This window comes from Arvicanthis niloticus, chromosome 22 (genome assembly GCF_011762505.2).
Source record: "Arvicanthis niloticus isolate mArvNil1 chromosome 22, mArvNil1.pat.X, whole genome shotgun sequence".
Classification (NCBI taxonomy): domain Eukaryota; kingdom Metazoa; phylum Chordata; class Mammalia; order Rodentia; family Muridae; genus Arvicanthis; species Arvicanthis niloticus.
Window position 1 is genome coordinate 29155088 of NC_133429.1, and position 22816 is coordinate 29177903.

At 34.6% G+C, this 22816-nt stretch overlaps 1 protein-coding gene across 28 annotated transcripts in view; it reads left to right on the top strand.

Moving 5' to 3' along the window:
- Window positions 1-22816, top strand: part of Ppfia2 (PPFI scaffold protein A2) — a 436080-nt gene that overhangs the window by 241725 nt on the left and 171539 nt on the right. For all 28 annotated transcript variants that reach the window (XM_076920120.1, XM_076920126.1, XM_076920131.1 and 25 more), the window contains one exon: window positions 14139-14240. In XM_076920120.1, coding sequence (XP_076776235.1) covers window positions 14139-14240 — 102 coding nt within the window. The remainder of the gene's footprint in view (window positions 1-14138; window positions 14241-22816) is intronic.

Sequence of the window (22816 nt, forward strand, 5' to 3'; positions counted from 1 at the left end):
AGGACCAGGTGGAAAGATTGTAAAATCCAGAGTTGACAGATGACTCCAAGAAAACAGCGTCCTCTACACCTAACAAGACTGACATACTTATGAACCCACAGAGACTGTAACCTTCCTATGGAAGACCCACACAGGTTCAAACCAGACAAAAATCACATTGTGAGAAAGAGAAGCCTATACAAAACCCTACCCCAACAAAGGAGCTTTTTCTAATTAATATCTGCTGGGAATGTGATTGATTTTCGACAATAGATTTTCTTTTTTAATCCATCAAATTAATCTGTATTTTGATGGAAAATTGGGACTAAAATTTTTAATTTTGCATTTTTAAATTTGCATAATTTAAAATTGCATATCTGTTGCACACTCTTTTGTAATGTTCATGTTATTAACCCTACTTAATGGTTCAGTGTTTCATCAATTTTAGAATATTTCAGTACCTTACTCAGCACCACAAATTAACCAGTATCATCACTGGCAATTATATTCATCATCCAACTGTAGATACATAGCAACCATTAATCTCCTCTCCATTTTTGTTATCATTTTGATTATGTGTATGTGTTGTGTGTGGGTTTGTGTACATGATTATCGGCACCCACAGAGGCAAGAGGCATTGGATCCCTCTGTAGCTGAAGTTACAAGTAGTTGTGAGCAGTCATATGTGAGTACTGGGACGTGAACTAGGTCCTCTGGAGGAGCAGCATGGTGCTCTTAACCACTGAGTCGTGTCTTCAGCCCCTTAATTTAATTTATTGTTCTACATATTTGCCTGCTTTCAGCAATCATATCATCAGAATTATACAATATGTGTTCACTATGACTAGCGTCTTTCACTTAGTATCTATTTCAAGATTTGGTCCTATAGCAGTACAAATGAATATTTCACTTCTTATTCTTATCAAATTATATTCTATTAAATGTATGTAACTTTCCAATCTACATATAATCAACTGATATATTAGCTGCACACTTTCTATTTATTTATTGTTATTTAAAATGCTGCTATAATTTTTTTACATCCAACTGCTCACGAATACATACATGTATTCTCATATCTCTTACAGGATAATTTTCCGACTCGTGCTATTGCCCAATACTTAATTTTTTGAAGCACTTTAAACTTAAAAGCAATGATGAATTTTAGTTGCTGGAAGTAACAGCTATTTTGCAATTCTGCTAGCCATCACGAATGCAAGTTTTTATTTTAAATGCACGGTCCATTTGTGGAGTTTTTCTATTCATTTGTAGATTAGTCTTAAACGTTCATAGAATATAATCTTGGTTACTGTAAGGACCTGACGGCTTCTTAAACCACAGGCAGAACTTTCAAAGCTGGACTCACTCAACTCATGTTTATGATCACGGGGATTTTTGACAATGAGAGTTACTTGCAAAACATTTAATAAATAATAGGTGGTTTGACTGGAATAAATTTATACTTTAGCAAATGCATATTTTCACATCTTTCTCTGTATGGCATTCTTTCTTACAATACCAAAACCCTTTCAGGTTTCCAGACAAAAGCTTTTCCAGTAGTGGGAATCAGCTTTTCTTCTCCACACAACCTAACAATGAATTTTTTTTTACTATACTTTAGACCAACTTTCTTAACTAAAGGCATGCTCAGTGTTCAAATGTATCTTTTTCTCCTTTTTACACACCTGAATTTCCTTATGCATGTAGCATAAACATTATGTTTACTATGTGTCTCACCAAACATATAAATGGAAGAGAAAAAGACATTCTAAAAATAATTCCACAATGGCATAGATCCAATATAATACTAATTTCATGTGGGGTTTCGACATTTATAAATATTTCATCACGCTTATGTCTGATTCTGTCTGTATGGCAAATATGAATATATAAAAATTTTCCACTAAATAAACCTAAATAAAATGTAATGTGATTGCTTTTTAAATACCTAAAACCATTTTGCTCAAAATGAACTAGAAAATAAAACAAATTACAATGAACTATTAAATACAAAACACAATGTATTCTGAATGTTGGACCTCCCTTGAGATATTTGCTGATTTTATAAACTAGAATGTTGGGGTTTCAAGTCATTCATCAAAAAAATGGCATCAGGAGAGGTGTCCAGACCTTCAAACTAAAAAAAGAATGTAAATTATAAAACCAGTAATGTAGTTCAGTCTCAAAAATGGAACAACTTGATGTAATTCACTACCATCAGAATTACACTTAGGAGAGTAGTACTAGGAATATACTTTTCCTATTTGGAAAAGTGCCAAACTGTTTTTAAAGCAGCTTCACTAATTCGTATTTTCATTGTCAATATTTGAGCTTTCTCTACAAACTTGTTAACTGTTTTTATTAACCATGGTTGTTTGTTTTATTCTTTAATCTTTGTTTACAGTCCAGACTTTATCTCCTTCCCAGTCTACCCTCCAACTGTTCCATATCCCACACCTCCTCCCCCATCTACAAGAGGATGTCTCCCCACCCCACTCCCACCCCACTAAACCTCCCCATTCTTGGGGGCCCCAAGTCTTTTGAGGTTTAGGCACAGCTTCTCTGACTAAATCCAGACCCAATAGTCCTCTGCTTTTGTGTTGAGATTTATCCATGTTTTTGTGCCTCATTAACACTTATGTTTTTGGAGTCATTCTCATGATTATGAAGGAATATTTTCCTGAGATTTCCATTTCGGTTCCCTCAAGGCTTATTTGTCTACCTTTGGACATTTGTCTAGTTGGATCATACATTTCTAAGTCAATAGGTTGTCTTTTCTATTATAAGATTGCAAAGAACTTTTTATTCTGGAAACATACTCGTATGTTTCTTATTTCAAATGTGAGCTTTTTACAGATGTTTGCATGTTCACATACTTGCTCTTATACTATGGATGGTCATCTAATTTCTTTATTTAGCTTCAAGTGCAAGTTGTTAATAGTACAATATCTTGAGTTGTCATGACAAAAATAATATACAGTATCATATATCATTTATCTTATGCATCAAAGATTTAGTCCTGATGAGTTAGTTCTGTATGAGCCTAGAGGCCTATATCAGGTACCTCCATTATTAGGTCTTGGTGAGTTTCTATCTCAGTTGGCAGATGGTAGCCTTTTTATTATAGCAAAAGAATGGATGGTGTCTTTTTTTTAACAAGAAAACTAAGTAGGCCATGAGAGATGCTGCTGCCATTTCTCTTTATTTATCACACTTGTTCACAGTTAAACATATTATACTGTCAGAAGTAATTTGCAGAATTGTATTATGGTAGGCTTACAGTAATAATAGGTAGAAACAATAAAAAGGTCAAAATGATTACTCTGAAGTGAAAAATTGAATTCCCAACCAGAAATTTTATTGAAACTAGGCTAAAAAGGCAAATCCTTTAAAAAAACATCAAGGAAAATTATACTATTTTAAGATTATTTTTGGTGTACATGCAATCAGAAGACATTGCTTTGAGTGTTTTGTGATCTTGTGGGTACAGTTCTGTGATAATTTCAGAACACTAATACATCTGTGTATACCTCTGGTCACAGACAGCTAAACTCCTTTTAAACAGGAACCTTTTTCAGAGAAAGAGTGTTTAGTAGACACCATTCAGGCTCCTTTGCTATGCTTGGTTTTATTCTGTTACTCAATGTTCTTACATCCTCCTTCTTTTCTTTAGAGAATTATATACATTATGACAACACAAAGTACAGGGACTGAGTTTTAAGCTCTGAGCATCTTCTAATCCACCAGCAAGATTCTCAATGGCACGACAATGTTTGGCTAAGCTTTACAATTTCAACAGAACCCACTGCAACCATTATAGCTCAGTGAATAGCCAGCAGTGTCGTATTCCAAACATTATTAGTTATGTAATTATAATTCTCTTAATTTCAAGAGAGACATGGTTTGATTGTGGTTAACTTTGTTGGTATCTTTAAATATTCATCTTGGATGCTATTTTGTGTGTCTTCCACAGCAGGTATTATCTAACCAGATGCTAAAGCCTTTCAAATTAATACAGAGCATCTTGTTAAGCATGCCTCCTGCTTCACACTGTCAGACCTGTGGAAACCTGGCTTTCTCTGCCAAAAGACTTTCTCGTTGGCAAGGGTTCAGCCTTGACATGTGTTAGCAATAGTGCTTACTGGGACTCACAATTTCCACTAATGCATCTAAAAGGTTATATTTTAATAAACTTACAAATAATGCAAGCATATAATAATAAAAGATATCTTTTGCATATTGTGGCAGGAAAAAATTGTTTCTTTTCCTTTCAGTACAGATGAGTTAAGATCAAAGACAGCACACTACTTTTATTATAAAGCTAAAAATCTTAATTTCTTGATGAGAAACTGTCTCTGAGGCTCCTATCTCTTCTTTCATATGCTTCTTATGTTGACTTCTGTTTTCGTGTCTTATTTTTATTTTGACATCCAGAAGATGCCAAAATAGATTTAAGGGGACTTGAAGGAGAGGTGAAATAGATCAATTGATTAGTAAATTTGGATTGGGGAACTACATCATGATTCTAAGACTCTGTGTTTATATCTTTCCATATGTATCATGGCAAGATTGAGGGTGGAGGAGGCTCTCAAACTTAGAGCCAGATACTAAGAGCTACCTTACTTCAGCAAGCTTTATTTTACTTACTTGTGTGAGAAAACACTAAATCTTTGCCAAACTAGTAGGTAAATGGGATCTCTTAAGTGACATTTGTAGGATAAATACTTAGATTCAGTGAAGATAGTTCGAATATGCCTTGTTATCATTTTATTCGACTAGATGCCACTTGAGGACTTGTGTGATCTCTTGAAGAGAAATGTAGACAGAAACAAAATGGGGAAAAGTAAAAGATATTTATTAGAGGAGTTTTGTTTTCTTTGATTTTTAAACAGTTTTGTGCTGGTTGTAGTGATATACATCTTTAATCCAAGCAATATTTAAGCAGAAACAGGAAGATCTCTGTAAATTCAAGGACATCTTTCTATACCTAGCAAGTTCCAGGTCCGCCAGAGCCACATAGTGAGACCTTATCTCAAAACAATAAATGAAAATAAAAGCATGTTTGTGATATCCAAAAGATTCCTTTGTTGCTTCATATCTATCTCTGTCAGCATTTCTCTTGTCAAGTGGTTTTTCATTATATATATATAAATATAAATATATATTTTTTTCAGGACAAATTTGCTAAGCAAAATGAAGCAAAAGGGTACACTGAGACATTTTTTCTTGCACATAAATGCCAAGTACTTTTACATTGACATGGTAATGTCTCATTTATATTACTAGTCAGATAACGGCATAGATCAGCTTTCTCTCCTCTTGAAGATAGCTATGCTGCCTCTGCTTTGTAATTAGAATCATCATTAGGACAACTTAAAGCAAAAGAACAATGAGTAACCACGGGGTTTGTGTCAGTCAGATTCAAAATGATTCTCAGGGTGTATTTCAGTAACACCAATGGGAAAAGTATCTAATGTTTATGTACTTTGAAGCATACAATTACGTTAATGTATTTTCCTTATGTGGAGAACTGAGCTCTGTAAGAACTTTAAAATACTCTATGTACACTAGTCACATATGGGTAAAAAGTAGCTTACTTTGAACTATTGGTTCTCAACCTTCCTAATAATGCAATACTTTAATACAGTTCCTCATGTTGTGGTGCCCTGCCCCACCCCCACCCCCATACAATTATTTTGTTGCTACTTTATAGTTGTAATTTTGCTACTGGTATAAGTGAAATATATCCAATTTAAACATTTTTAAACAATATATTTGGATCATATTTCTACTCACCCAACTTCTCCTAGATCTTCCCTATCTTCTCACTGACCCAAATTTGTATTTTTTTCTCCCCTCTCTCCTATGTCTGTCTGTCTGTCTGTCTCTCTCTCTCTCTCTCTCAAAATAAAAATAAGACACTAAAACAGAAGTCAAAACAACAAAAACCAATAAGATAAAACAACACCAAAACGAAATAAAAAACTGCATTTTGTGTAGGCAAGCTATTAGGTATGAGGCCCGCCCTGCATTGCAGTTCATGTACCTAGTATCTTTCCATTGAAAAACACTGATTTTCCCTTTCTTGATGGGTATCAACTGCAAATATCTCATTGTTAGTAGTAAAGGATGGGGCATGTGAGTAGCTCCCTCACCTATGCGATACTGTGGGGGGATTGATCTTGCTAGATCAACTCCGATGGTGTGAGTTTGTTAACATGTAGTCATGTCAGATCCAGATGTTTGCATGTCTCAGCACTTCTTCTTAAGCGCTTATAATTTTTTTCTGCTTCCTTCTCTGAAGCAGTCCTCATTCTTTAATTGTAAACAATACAATTCATTTTGGGCTAAGTTCGCAGTCTCCTAGTCTTAGTATTTTGACATATATGAGCCTCTGACTACTTTCCACTTACCAGGGTTGGGAGCGGTCTAGGTCTAGGAATAGAACCATCAGTATTTAAATGGTAATTTGTCAACATGATCATCTAGCAAAGTAGAACTGCAAAGCCCTTATGACATCCTCAGCTATAAGCTTTTGACCAGGATTAAGTACAAAATTCCTTCTCCTGAGCAAGCCTCAAATTCAATCAGAAGGCATTAGTTATCCCACACCATAAAAGTCATGTCACTACTACACTAGTCAGTACATCTTGGCTGGTAGGTCTCTTTTGTAACACATATGGTACTGAACTAGATAATGCCACTGATGTCTTTTCTCCCCTACCTACCTACAAATAAGCTTCTGTCACCAAGACAGATAACAATTACAACAGAAATACTCAAGTCCTTTCAGAGTACTATGGTCCACAGATGGAAGATAATTCCAAACAAGCCTGTGAAGGTTGAAACCACAGAGGGTTCTCAGAAAACACGATAAAGTGCCAGCAAGGGAGATGATTTGGCTTACAAAAAAAAAAATGAAAATGAAACTTTTATTTCTCTAAGTCCTGTTTCCAAGCAATCTGCCCTTTATGATATAGGATTCAACAAATTACAGAACACTAGCCCCTGGGGGGATCTGCCTATGTATCAGCATATAAGGGCTAGTGATTGACAAATTATAGTTTATAGAGCGACGTGCAAGTGGGATACAAGACACATTTCAGTGGGAGGACAGTAAATGACTCATGGGAGAAACAGGGCTCAAAGATTACACAGCCTGGAGCTGCCTGACAGCACCACTGTTTGATTTCAACAAACATCCATATTTTACAAGAATCCAGTTGCCTTGGTTGGAAAGTTTTGAAAACACATGTTTAACACGTTCTCATGTACATATTTGTCATTTTAAAAAGGCTTTTGCAGCTTGGTATGTTAGACAAGCGCTTCAGTTCCAGCCCCCAGATCACCATGGTGGATTGAACGATCCATTCGGCAGTTTTATTGAAAAAGCCAAAACATCTGTAGTTAGGATATGCAAAAATAATCAAAAGGCACAAAATATTTGCATAGAGTTGGAATAGCTTTCGTTTTAATTTGGGCAGCCTTATTTATAGAGTTTGGTTAAAATCCTGAGTTCCGTTGTACATGTCAAATCACATTATTCATGCAAGAGATTTTCCTTCAAGCTATCTTGCCCAGAGCTGACCATGAGACATAGCTGTTTTACACAGTAATTGTGGATGACAGCTTTCCCTGGGTTTATCTGCGTCTAGGAGCTAACTCTAGAAACAGAGGTCATAAGTATTACAATTTATTACATAACACTAATGCAAACATCCATATAAGTATATACTCTGTAGAATGGTATAATACTGGGGCATTAATTTATATAAGGCAAACTCATTGTTGCTATAAAATATTTCTAAATTAAATATTTGAAGACATTTTAATTTGTAACTGTTTTAAGGACATAGTCATTCTCTTGCATTGTGCTCATCTCACTAATACAATTTTCATCTCACTAATACAATACTGTTTTCAATTTATTCTAGAGAATGTATCTTCTGGTTTGTCAAACAAAAATTTAACTTTGCACATGTAAATTTATGTGCAATTATATAAAAATAAACACAAATTTTATAAGAGCACTTTCCACTTAGGACTCTAGACAAAACCAATCACCCGAAGAGCCAAGTTTTCAAGAATGCCAAACCTAGTAGGAGAGAATGGAACAGTCTGAAGGCAGTCATTACTAAATATTTTAAAAGTATTGTTGTATAACTACTTATATTCCTAGGAGATACACTCTCAAAGCAAACTACATTTTTTTTGGCTCTTAAAATGTCTTTGTCCTCTTTTCTACAATGATCCTTGAACCTCAGGTGCTGGAGTTTTATTGTTGATGAATGCATTAGTATTGGCTACACAACTACACACACACACACACACACACACACACACACACACACACACACACATGCGTGCACACACACATTTATAACAAAAATCAATGAGAGAAGAGAACATGATTTGAAAAATGAGCAAAGATAGGGATGTAGGACACTTTGGAGAGAAAAGAGTGAAGGTGGAAATGATCCTATTATGTTATAATCTCAAATATTTAACAGTAATTATTAAAGTTAGAAAGGCTTGATGTTTCTAATTTACTTTCAGATATTAATATATGTATGCATCTGTGCTATAAACACTTTCCTGGGAGCTAATTTTTGAGTGGCACCAATTGTTGATGAATAAAATTAAAAAAAAAAACGTATTTGTATTTGGGGAGGGCGTGGATAATGTTTAATGAACCTGATTCTCAACTCAGCCTTTATTTTCTCTCATCCTTCTCAGTCTAACGGGCACCCATGAGTCTTTAACTGGTACTTACGTATTCAGATATATCACTGACGAAATAACACCAATGTGGGGCTTGTTAATTAAGTGACTCACCAAGTAGTAAGCTTGAATACCCTTCTTGGCATGCAGTTTCTGATTTGCTTCCTTACAGCAAGGACTCTTCTGATAAGTAAAACCTTTTAAACATTTAGTAAATAAAAGTGTTTGTGTGTGTGTGTGTGTGTGTGTGTGTGTGTGTGTGAAGTCTCTGTTTTCACAACTAAACTTTAAGGAAATAGACCCCATGAAATGAGTCAGGAAGATAGAATAGTCAGTGACTCATATACATTTCATGTTGAATTTCAAAATAGGATTTGAAGTGAAGACATGTGAGGGTACAATTGTGGCATTTGTTGGAAGACTCCTGACTGCTGACGGTGGTGGGCAGAATGGAAAGGGGCCTGAGATGAAGAGAAGAAAGGATGGCACTATTCTTAGGCTACCTTCTTTCTTCCTTCTACCTAGGTTACTCTCATCGAGTGTCTTAAGCACAAAACTGAATGAATGTCTATTTACCAAGGTATGAAGGGACCCCCAACAAAAACTGGTTCAATGTAATAAATCTATTATGGACCTGGGAAAGGTGGTGCATGCTTCTATTCTCAAAATTCAGGAGGCTGAGGAAAGAAAAAGGTGTGCTTGAGGCCAGGCTGACCTAGATTTCAAAACCTTGTCTATTCATCAAAGCAAAATAAAACAAGCAGAACAAACAAGAGAAAACCTAAACAGGTACAACTCATTGGACCAGGGATTCTCATTTGAGATAAGAACAGCGAAGAAACATGAATTATAAATGACTCAGGCTCACCTTAGTACAGATATAAATGCACAGTTAGGACCCAAGGTAGGTGAACTTTTCGCTGGCATGTGCCAGATCTGGGGGCATTGATACTTTGGAAGATATTAACACATACTAAAATGGGTCTGGCTAGCATTACTTACTCCAATCTATTTTATACATGTATTCTCATTTGTACCCTCTGAAAAATAAGACTGACAAGGTCAATAACAAAGGTTTTTTCCGGCTATTTCTAGTTTAAAATAAAGTCACCATAACATTATAACTTAATATACGGGTAGATGCTGGAGTAGAGAGATGGAAAAGTAGGAAAATTAACTGAAGTAAAGACACTTTATATTGTATATGATTGCAGAGACTTATGTCTTTAAAATGGGAAGACACAGACATGCCAAGACTTGTGTTTGTATATAAGACATGTCATGCCACCCTCAATTTTTTAGAGACATCAATGGCAAAGCTTTTTATTTTTCATTTGGGTTTAAAGATAACTCACACTCTCCATCTCGAGTCAACATTGTTTGAAAAACCATATAAATGTGGTTAGCAGAGGTTACTTCTGACCAAAGACTGTATGAGAGGTAAATATTTTAACATGTATAAATATATTAACTCTAGCTACTTTTTCTTTAATGTTGTTTTGGCAACACTTAAAACAGTGCAGTTCTCACTGTGTGTTGAAAGGCATGTGAGCAGTGTGCCTGAGTAACTCCCAGACAGAAAGAAAAACTCCCTTTAGTCTGGGAGTATTTTATGGCATTGTGTTTTGTAGATTCCTACCACTCTTTAAAATTCCAAGAAAAACATAAACTGAACAAAAATAATTCTGGTTATTGGAAAAGTAATAACTTGCCAAGTTATGGTTGGGGGAACAAAATGAGTAGTCTGGAGAACTGGGTGTTTCTGCTGGTAGTGAACCTGCTGTTTTATCTCATTGCTTTAGAGAAAGTTGAGCTTTTCTTGTGGTCTCCTTTGATCATACTTCCCAAAAGTATGAGCGAAGTTTTAGTTAGCACTTATCCTTCATTGATTTCACTTTCTTATAATACCCTGTCAACTATTAGATTTTGAACTCTTCTTATTATAATTGGGCATCTGATTTACTTCTTAAATGAGATGCCAACATGTTGAGTTTCCCTATCACTTTATTAATTTTCTATAGCTATGACTATGGATGATTGCCAGTTCTTGGCTCACAATCAGCTACATTCTCACTGCTATGTATAAATTTCCAATGGCATATAGCCATTGGAAATATATAACATATATTATTTCTCAGATTCATCTGTTTATTCTCCCTGGAAAATTTTAGGAGTCTGTTTAAAGAATATAAATTTAGGCACACCAGACAAGAGAAATAACATATTGTTTATACCCGTGCTTCCTGAGCAGTGCTAATGTGGTGTTACAAAATAATGAATGGTAAATCTAAATGAAAGATTTATCCAGAGAATTAAGTTCACAGTGTTAAGTAATAGAAAATAGTTCTAGTATTGTTTCTCTCTTCACAAGTTCACACATTTAATATATAAGTTCTCATTTATGTTAATGTACTTCATGTTTAACACAAATATGATACCATGTTTTCATGAGAAGGAACTTTAGGACTAGAGCTGGCTGATTCCTAACTTTTAGGCATACTCCACACACACTTGTTGAAGCTATAAGGAACAGAGTAGATTCCTTAAATGCTCTCTTGAATTCATAAAGTTTCCAGGCAACCACCAATCACACACATGAAATAAGAAATAACAGACAATAATATCATTTTGGTATAGATGAAATATCAGATAACAATAAGAAAATAGTTGCAAAAGAGAAAGTTTATTATCATTTCTTTTATGTAAAGGAAATTATAATGCCCTTAGAAAATAAAAGATGTATAACTAGTAAGTATTACCTCATTACCAAAGTCAAATTTATAAGGTTAGCTAATCATTAATTTATTCTTACAACAAAGATTTATTGTTTGCTTACTATTTTTAATAGTGTAGAAATTATGCTTAGCCCTAAGGCTATAAAAACACCCTAATAAATGGTTCTACTAAGTTACAATAAAATGCAAGGACGTATTACAGAACACTAACAAAGCATGGTGATGCTTAATGTAAATGATTTATGGAAGAATAGTGTTGGAAATAAACAGAGATGAGAAAGTGGATAGTTAGAAATAGATGAGGGAAAGTGAAATATTCTATTAGGTACAAACTGTACATCTGACATAGAAGCTTCAATGAGTGGTATCACATTTACCTCTCACATACTCAGTGGTTTTAAATATTATTACAGGCATAGCACTATAGCAACTGGTACTGAGTTTTAGAGAATAGTGGAAATCATTTAAATATGAATTTTTGGCACTGAGTTACACAAAGTGAAATAACTGTTTCTAGTTCCTTTAATAGTTTAGTATACAATATAGACCATGGAATACAGTATGTATTTAATTTGGTGCTTAGATATACAGATAGATGGATGAATGGTAGATGGATGGATGGTTGGTTGGATGAAAGGATAGATGTATAGATGGACAGATGAAAGGAATCATGCATGTGTGAAGAGATGATACTTTTGGAAAGACCATGAAAAATTTTTTTACTTGATAATTATCATCTTTACATAAAATCAATGCATCAGAAATCACAGTTGTAGGACTATAGTGGGTAATGCTATGGTTTTGTATATTTGAACAGGTTATTGATCAGTGTCAAGATCTGCCATTCATATACTGAAATGATGAAGCTATAAAATGTTTCTTCATCCACTGTCTAACTCCCAACACAGAAATGCACAAGCAATACAAAATGTCTACTGCTTAAAATGGTAGTCCTTATGTGTATCCATAACTAACATACACAATTTTGAAAGGTTCTCAAGTTTTACATGGTTTAAAATTTTAAACATAAAATCTGTTACAGTTGCATATTTTGGTAGTAAAAAAATCTCTCAATGTTTTTTTAAGTTTAAGAAATATTTAAATTTCACACAGATTAAGAGATGGCAAAGTAAAAGAAAAAAAGCCTGTCAGAAGAAAATTAATGAACAGAGTGAAATCATCTTCTAGGAGATAAATGGTCAATATGTATAGCCGGCTCTGGCAATGTTTCAGAGTGTACTTCTTGATAATAATACAACTTCTGTAAGTCTCAGTGAGATTTTCATACCAAATTTGAGGTTTGTTTTTACTTTCTGTGGTTGTGACAAACACCATAATCAAAAACAAGTTAAGAGAAAAAGGGTTTGTTATAAGTTACAACTCTTAGGTCACCATCTTTTATTGAAGAAAGTCAAGGAAGAAACTCAAGTTAGGAACCACGAAGGAGGACTACTTGTTAATGCATTTTCTGGCTCACCCTAGATTTCAGATACAGTCAGAACCTGTCCAGGAAATACCACTCAGAATGGTCTGGGCCTACTTACTTCAATTAAGATAATCAAAACAATCCCTCCTCACAGACATATTCATAGACAATCCTGTTAAAGACAATGACTTATTAACTGAAATTTATTTAGGTGGTTCCAGGCTATGTCAAGTTGAAAGTACTAGGACATGAAATTAATAAGTATTTAATAAAATGTGTTTTATATTATATTTTAAAAATAATAAGCCTCAGATTAAGTGCATAGCCTCAGAAAGGCTTGAAGTACCTATTCAGGGGGACGCACATGCTCAGAGGACGAGGAGGTAGGGAGATGGGGGAAGGATTATGAGAGGGACAGGAGGGGGCAGTGAGAGGAATGTAAATAAGTAAAAAATTAAATTTAATTTAAAAATAAACTAACAGAAACAAACAAAAAATCTATACCTAAGTCAATGAATAAAAAAATATCAAGCTTGTTAAAAAGTAAAGAAAAAAAAAGAATAATTAGTTAATATGCTTTATGTTATATTTTAAATTAATAAAACACAACAATAAAATATAATAAATAAAATATAATATGCAAATAACAATTTATTATGTAATTAATAGGCTATAAACTAATAATACTTTATATACTATTATAAAATTATTATAATTATATGATAATAAAATATAATTTGCTTGATTTTTTTTTATTTGTAAGAATTCAGTCATTGGTAACACTGCTTGATATGATGTGATATTTATCTTTATAAAACAATTTTCATTTCATAACAATAGTAATATCAGTATGAATAGCAACTCTAAATAACAGCATATTGATCATGGGTGTGTATTATGATTGTTATCTACTTTATCATGTGTGAAACTTATAAATGAATCAAACTCTAAGATTAGATAACTTGATCCCAAATATCATCAAAGTATTCTAGTAATAATTTACACTAAATTAAATGTAATGTGATACTTCTGAAATACATATTTGATAAACACATATAAGCAATAAATTATGCAAATCATAAATGTCATGGATTATTATTTGTTGGAACCATAAAACAAGATGCTTAAATGATAGTAGTATGCCTTGACCAACCAGCCATCTATATGAGTTTTCTTAGTTTTTTCAAAGTTCATGTCTAATATTATGTTGTTTCTACTTGAAGATTCTGTCTTTTATATTTCAAGTACATCTGCAAACATTTTTCTCCCCTTTCTAGGAGTTCGCCGCACTGACTAAAGAGTTGAATGCTTGCCGTGAACAACTTCTAGAAAAGGAAGAAGAGATTTCAGAACTGAAAGCTGAAAGAAACAACACAAGAGTAAGTATTAAAGCCTTCTCTTGGTATCTAGGCATAGTCTGCTGTCAGGTATCAGAACTCAATTCTAAAAGCTTTCAAAAGACTTTAAGCATGCTAAACAAGTTCGAAAGCTGTGTGGGTTCCAATACACAGTCGGTTACTTTTAAAAGATGGGAACATGGTATAGTACCCAAAATAAAATAGAAAGGAAACCAAAATTATAGGCTCGGTTAAATCACTATGTTGCCCTGCAAAACGTTTCCATTCCTTCTGGTCTTTACTTCATTGTTCTTTAAAGAAGCCTGCATTTGATCCGCAGTTCATTTTAGCAAAGAACTTTCTTAAAAATATGGACTGACCTTAATACTTGCAAGTAATTAAAATAGCATAAAAGCAGATTGGGGGAAAAATCCTAAAAAACAAAAAGACAGAAACAAAAAAACAAAAACAAACCCAGCACCTGTATAATTGGACTCAATAAAAATGAACTCATGACCAGAAAAAAAAAATATGAGGGTGGGGGGGCGGGAGGGGGGTGGGTGGCAGAGGTGTAGCCGGGAAGTGGGATGTCATGGGATGGGAGGTTGGTAGAGGGTGGTAACTGGGAAGTGGGATATCATTTGAAATGTAAATGAATAAAATGAGTAATATTTTTTTAAATAATCAAAATGGAGTTCAAATTAGAAAACTATTAGAACCTCTACCAGTTAAAAGAGGTGTACCACATTTATTTCATTAGGTATTCTGGAACCCATAGTTTTTACATGCATCCTGTTGTATGATAAAATATGTACTTACACATTTTGCTCTTAGAAATTCCTTCATGTTGTCCATCAGACCTTGTGCCATGAAATTAGTTCCAAGATGACATATTTTTATGGACCCCCCCAAAATTACTAAATTTTTCAGAATATATATCTAATTATATTATCCATAAATTAATGTATTCTCATTGTTAAACAAAAGGAGAGTCCACTTTCATATGGTCATAAATGCTATTTTACTATTAAGAAGGTGAACTTATACTAAGCATCATAGTCTTCCTGGGTTAATCCTCTGCAGATAAGGTGATTAGTAGCCAACTTATTTTATGCTTGAGCTTAAAGTGTTATACAAACACAGCTCCAGAGACAGTGTTGTGTCTCCTGTAAGAGTGGACTTCCTTGCAAGAGGGTTATACCATCAAACTCATTTCTGTCTTCATTCATCAGGATCTGATTGTATGGTGAAAAGAATTCTCACATGTGCATTGTGTAAATTCATTTTCATCAAGGGTTTGATGAGACACATGAGACATCGATTGCTTATAATGGGATGGAATTTTTGGTTCCTCTCCCTGTGCATAGTTCTTTTTTAAAACTAGTACTGCATTTTCTTGCAAATTTACCTCTTTCTACCATATTATTTATTTTTCCCTGTCCTATTATTTTGAACTGTAACATGTTAATCTACATTCCCTGATGTATCAGAGTACAGACAGAGTGAAAACTAGGGAAATACATGCCTTTTATTTTATTTTCACAGAATCATCAAATTAAAAATGCATTGGGCCATTTTGCTAGCTACATCTGTGCTTCTTCTATCCACGTCTTTTTGTTCTGAAGTCATTTATTGCTTTATACATCCTTGTGATAATGATACTGTGTTTACCCCTGCTTTACAGACAAAGCAAATCAAATGTATCATAGGTCACACGCAGTAAAGGAGCAGAGGATTAGAAAGGTAATCCTGTGTATGTAGAGCCTGTGCCATTGGCACAGACCCATGAGACCACTGGGATAGCTACCCACATTGTACCCGCTCAGGATCTCAAAGAGTTTTCATGGCTTACATGAAACCTTGCTCAAGCTCAAGAGTCAACACCCTACTGTGTGGCATATGGCATTTTTAAAATTGTCACTGATGGAGATTTGTTTCAGTAGCCAGATCATTTTTATCATATTAAATGTCCTGAGTCTACAAGCACATTCAGCTATCTATCGACAAAGGATCACAGGAGTATGGTAAACTAGTCTGAAATACCTGCTAAAATCGTAGAGAGGAATATAAGTTTCCTTTAAGACAACGACAATAAAGTTTTTAATTAGAAGCAAGATTAATAGTTACTAATATGTAACAATGATAACAAACATTTTTCCTATCTTCCTGTAAAGAAGTATTATCAAGACATTTTGTTGTTGATTATGTCAAAGCAAACAGATTTCTGAATTCTAGGGAATATAAAATCTTGATAATAAAATGACTGATTAGGTTACATACTACTTTTGACCTTCTTAATTACCTCAAAAACAAACAAAAACAATAATAAAACTGCAGGGCTACAATCCAAACATGTCTTCCTATTCCCTCTCAAATCTCCCCAATGGCCATATTCAATATACAATGATATAGCTATAGAGAATCATCTTTCAGATAGATTTAAATAATAGTATTTTTGGTTCCTGTTGTGTTACCATCTTGCTTTGAATACTTATGCATTGCTACTGGAAAGACAGCAACAAAACATCACACAAACTTACTTCTCCCATTTAGGTAGTACCTGGTTGTGTACAGTTATGAGTTTAACTTTAAAAAGGTTCAAATTTCTAGAGTTTTGATAAATATGCATGCCTTTCCATATTAATGATGTAGACTTTTAGAGACTTAGAGATGTGGGCTGCCTAGAAGAAGCTCTGGAAGGAATAGGTAATAACAAAGATCCACAAAAGAAACTGAGACCAGCCAACCTGCCTAGAAGACTCAGATAACTGATCTATCTGGAAAAGATACTCTTCTAACCTTTTGTTCTGCACGTAAACTGTATTACTTTTTCTTGTCTTATTGATGTAGCTAAGACTTTAAGTTCTTTTCCAAATGCTATTTTACATTATAGAATATCCCCACCCATTTTACTTCTTAGTTCTATCATTGAAATATTTCTCTCATTCCCAGGGAACTCAGAGTTTCTCTTGATTTTCCCTCTTTTTCCCTAGAGAACTAGAGTTACCCAAAGTTTGTATTGCAAGTTTCTTTCTACAAGTATGCCTGAGGCCAGTATTGCTTTCTTTGGCCATCTTGAAAAATAAATACCTGAGAGTAATCTCTCTCTCTTCCCCCCCCCCATAATATACATATACACATGTATATGTATGTGTGGTATATGATATATATGTGTCCTCACATGTCTTCAGGCATTCATGCTTATTTGTGCACCTGTGGAGCACAGAAAAAAAGCCAGTGTTACTCTACACTTTATTTCCTTTAGTCAAAATATTTCATTAAATCCTGTCTATTTTCAGCTAGGCAGGCAGCCAGAAAGCCCTAATAATCCTCTTATCCCTCCCCAGCCTCCAGGGATGTGGTAACAGAAATGTGGCCATTTGCATTTTTACATGGGGATCACAAGTACTCTTAGCCCCAAGCATACTCTAACCTCTAAAGTGACTGTTTTGTTTTCCATTTTTTCATAAATTATTAGTTCCCTTATACATTTTAACAAAAGAACTAATTATCTTCACATAATTACTCAGTCTGAGATACCACTGAGATTTTTTTATTATTTTTTTATACAATAACTTTTGAGCATGTTCGCCCATCTCTAAATCTTCCGAGGTTCTGCCAGTCTCTCTACCCTCCTAAGTTTATGCTCTTACCTCTCTCCTCTTAAAAATAAAACAAAACATAGAAAAGAAAAATGAAAAAAGCGAGAAACGAACAAATAAAACTATAAAAAGCCAAAGACAAAAATCAAAACAACCAAGCAAATGAACAATAAAAGAAAATAAAAACAAAAAGAAAGGAAACAAAGAAAGAGAAAACCCAAACAAAGCAAAATGAAACAAACAAACAAACAAAAAGTCCACAAATAATGTTCCTTTTGTTTTATATTGGCCACCTACTTGTGGATATGGATACTGGCCTGGGGTACAAATGACTCTGTCATTTTTGCCAATTACCGGAGAAAACAACGATGACCACTTGATGATGTTTGATATCAACACAAATCCAGATTACTACATAAGTATAATTGTATGTAAAAGTTCAATTCATGAAATCTTTTTCTTGCACCAATAGTGTACACTTTTAAAAATTTACTGAAGCAAAATTGTGATAGAAAATTATAGATTTCAACCATAAATAAGGAGAGGAAAGAGATTTTTCGGGCAATATTGTTTATGAACATGGTTTTAAACAATATGAATTTAAAATCTGCAGATGAGTGTTCACAATATCGTATATTTTAAAAGTTTATATGACTATCATATAAACTGGATTCTAGATGTAGAAAAATTGTTTTCATGGCTTTCTCAAAAGCCCATGTGACTTTCAACGGCATTAGAACACCCTTAGAAGGCACATCATAAACCAATCGCTCATAAACCATCAACAAAATCAGTACCTTATTTTTCTTTCTTTCTTTTTATCTCATTTGATCCTGTGGCCAAATAGTCATTGGTTGGTCACTCCCACAAGCTTTATGCCACCATTGCCCTCGCATATTTTTCAGGCAGGACAAATTGTAGATGAAAAGCTTTGTGGCTGGGTTGGTTTCTGTGTTTCTCTAAAGAAATTAGAACATGGAGATAAGGTCTCCAGGTAGATACTAGTTCAGTTTCAGTTTCTCCATGTTCAAAAAGTTGTGTGTGTGTATGTGTGTGTGTGTTCTCTCTCTTCTCTCTCTCTCTCTCTCTCTCTCTCTCTCTCTCTCTCTCTCTCTCTCTCTCTCTCTCTCTCTCTCTCCTCAGAGTGGGGCTGCATGTCATTTGCAGAGAACAATCCATTGTCTTAGGAATACTCTGGGTTGTTTGGGGATTTTCATGGAATCCCCTTGACAAACAAATCAACTGAATGTAACCTAGTCCAACCACTGGCAGCATCCCCTGACCCCTGACTATAAAAGATGGTCAGTAGAGAATTCACATACCTCTTTAATAGGAGCCCTCAAATGGATTGCTTCCATTGTGTTCAGGAAGTTTCCACTGCACTCGGGTTTCCATACATCCCCTCAAACGTGCTTTCAATTCCAGCCCCTTTCTGCTCTCTGTCCCTCTAGCCCATCTCCCTCCATCTGATCTCTCAAAATCTCTCCCTATCTGTCCCCAGAACACCCATAAAATCTTTTGTGTTTCACCACCCAGAAAGAACCTTGCATCCCCACCCAGAAACCTCTTTGTCTAATCTAACAGGATGGTTTATTCACTTTTTCTTATCCCATATAATTGCCTGAAAATTTTATAATTTCATTTTTTTAATAACTGAGTAATATTCCATTGTATAAATGTAGGATATTTTCTTTATCCGTTCTGTCTGGGGGCATCTAGGGTTTTTTTTTTTTTTCCAGTTTTGAGCTATTTTGAATAAAGACTCAATGAACTTAGTTGAACAAGTTCCCTTGTAGGTGGATGAAGTACCCTCCTACAAGAGTGGTATCATTGGGTGAGGTAGATTCATTTCCGACTCTGAGGAATTGCCATATTGATTTTCATAGCACCTGTACAAGTGTGCATTTTCACCAACAGTGGAGGACAGATTTATTATTCTAAAACCTCACCCATATGAGCTGTCATTTGTGTTATTGAACTTAGCCATATAGACAGGTGTAAGATGAAACTTCAGAGTAATTTTGATTTGCATTTCCTGGATGGCTAGGATGTTGAACATTAAGTGTTTCTTAGCCATTTGAGATTCCTCTGTTGAGAATTCTCTATTTAGATCTGTGCTCATTTTTAATTGGATTATTTTTAGCTAATTTCTTGAGTTATTTATTTATTTTGGGTATTAGTCCTCTCTCAGATGTGAAGACAGTAAATACTTTCCCATTCTGTGGGCTGCAGCTTTGTCCCATTGACAGTGTCCTTTGCCTTACAGAAGCTTTTTGGTTTCATGAGGTTCTACTTGTGAATTAGTGCCCACACTATTGGTGCTTTCTTAAGACATTATTTCCTGTAATAATGCATTCATGACTATACCTCACTTCCTCTCCTGTCTGGTTCAGTGTATCTGGTTCTGTGTTGAGGTCTTTCTTCTACTTGGACTTGAGTTTCATAGAGGGTGATAAAACTGGATCTATTTCCATTCTCATATATGCAGAAATCCAATTTGACCAGCATCATTTGTTGAAGATTCTGTCTTTTTCCCAGATGCATTTCTGGCTTATTTGTTTAAAAAAAAAAATTAGGTGTTCATAAGTGTCATGGTCTTCAATTAGATTTTATTGATCAATATAGATATATTTGTATTTATGGTAATATCATGTGGCTTTTTATTACTATAACTCAGCAGTAAAACTTGAAACCAGGAATGGTGATATCTCTAGTAGTTGCTTTATTGTTCAGAATTATTTTAGTTATCCTGGGTTTTTGTTTTTCCATAATAAGTTGAGAATTGACTTTCAAGGGCTGTAAAGAATTATCTTAAGATTCTGATGTGTGGGCGGTGGTGACACACGTCTTTACTCCCATCACTTGGGAGGCAGAGGCAGGCGGATTTCTGAGTTCGAGGCCAGCCTGGTCTACAGAGTGAGTTCCAGGACAGCCAGGACTACACAGAGAAACCCTGTCTCAAAAAAAAAAAAAAAAAAAAAAAAAAAAAAAAAAAAAAAAAAAAAAAAAAAAAAAAAAAAACAAACCAAACCAACCAACCAACCAAACAAACAAACAAACAAAAAGATTCTGATGTGCACTTCGTGAATCTGTAGAGTGCCTTTGGTTAGGTGGCCACTTTTACTATGTTGATCCTACGAATATACGAACATAGGAGATCTTTCATGACTTCTTCAGTTTCTTTCTTCAAAGATGTGGAGTGTTTATTCTGCAAGTCTTACAATTGCTTGAATAGAGTTTCCCCAAGATATTTTATATACTGTTTGAGGCTATCCTGAAAGATTTTGTTCCTTATTTCTTTCTTTTTTTCATTCTGTTTGTCATTTGTATATAGGAGGGTTAATGTTTTGGTTTTGGTTTCGTTTTTGTTTTATTTTGTTTTGTTTTATTTTGGATGATTAATCTTGTATCCAGCCACATTTCTGAAAGTGTTTATCAACTGTATGAGTTCCTTGGTGGAATTTTTAGGATCATTTATGTATAATGACATTATTATCTGCAAATACGATACTTTGACTTTTCTTTCCATGTTGTGTCCTCTTGATCTCCTTTTGCTTGTCATTGTTCTAGCTAAAACTTCAACCAATGATAAACAAACAAACAAGCACACATACACACACACACACACACACACACACACACAGAGAGAGAGAGAGAGAGAGAGAGAGAGAGAAACAAAACAAAACCCCAGAATCCTATCTTTCACTAAAGAAAATATATAAGCCCCGTCTCCTTTTTTTTATGTTTTTGTCTTCACTCCTGTTTTGTTTTGTTTTTGTTTTTTTTTTTCCTCAGAAGCTTCTTACTTCTCTATGGCTTCTGAAACCTGTGTTAACAAATCTGCACATGCTTTCTGTATCACCAGCTTATCTTACAAATCTACTTTTGTGGCCAGTAAAACCCTCAAGCCATTGTCCTCTGTTGGGTATTGCCACCTCCCATGGCTTCCTGGAAAGCTTCAACATCTTCCTTTATTGAAGTGCACAAAACCATACCCTTTTAAGGATCTGATTTCCCCTGCAGTGGCTATCTTTAGGTGAATGGAGGAGCCATAGAATGATTTGTTTACAGCTTCTCAATGATGACCTTTGACAGATTTTCAATGGCTGCTTGCTTCTATTACAGCATCGGGGACTCACTCCTGATGTTTATTTTGAGTTGATTAACCATCAACTCAGTGTTTATTACAGGAATAATATCTTTCTTTGTCATGTTTTAAGGGAATATTCTTTGTATTCTTTGTTATCTTTTAAGGATATATATATATATATATATATATATAATCACACACATTTTTATTTATTATAGTCATGAGGCATTAAAGCATTTTGATAAAATCTGCTTCCTCAAACACTTACTGAAGAGTTTCCTCTGTAGCTCTGACGAGTTTCTTCTGTAGCTCTGAAGAGTTTCTTCTGTAGCTCTGTAATGAGGGGTGCTTAAAACCAGAGTATTTGATTCACCTCTCCAAATTGTTTTCTTTCTGGAACTCTGTAGTCTTGACTTTAGTCTTTTTCTCCAGGGAGGGTAGGCTGGCTTTAGGTCTGTTCCTGTTTCTCTTCAAAAGTTTGGTTCTGCATCTGTTCTTGTCTTGGATTTAATAGAGCAATCGTTTTATCTTCTTTCAGCTTGCTGACTAATTTGATCTTCGGAGCATCTTCAGACACTTATGCTAATTTATCCCAAGTGACTTTGTAAGGCAGTGGTTTGCTTTAATATATTTTCAAATATCACTTTAAGTTTTTCTGTAATTTCACCAGTTTGATTTCAATAGCAAAGGATTAAAGTGGTGATTTCTAAAGCTTTTGACTGGGCCCTCAGCAGAGGGTCCACATCATGCCAATGTACCAATTCTGACCCCAGTAGCAAACACAGCTTCAGATAAAAGCAAAGATCACTGGTATCAATTTTTAACACTAGATTTGTGAGCATTCAGGTTTTGTAGAGAGGTTGAAAGATATAGTTGGCTCAGGGCTCCTGATTTCTGGTTCTTTTATTTTTGTCTTTAATCTTTTT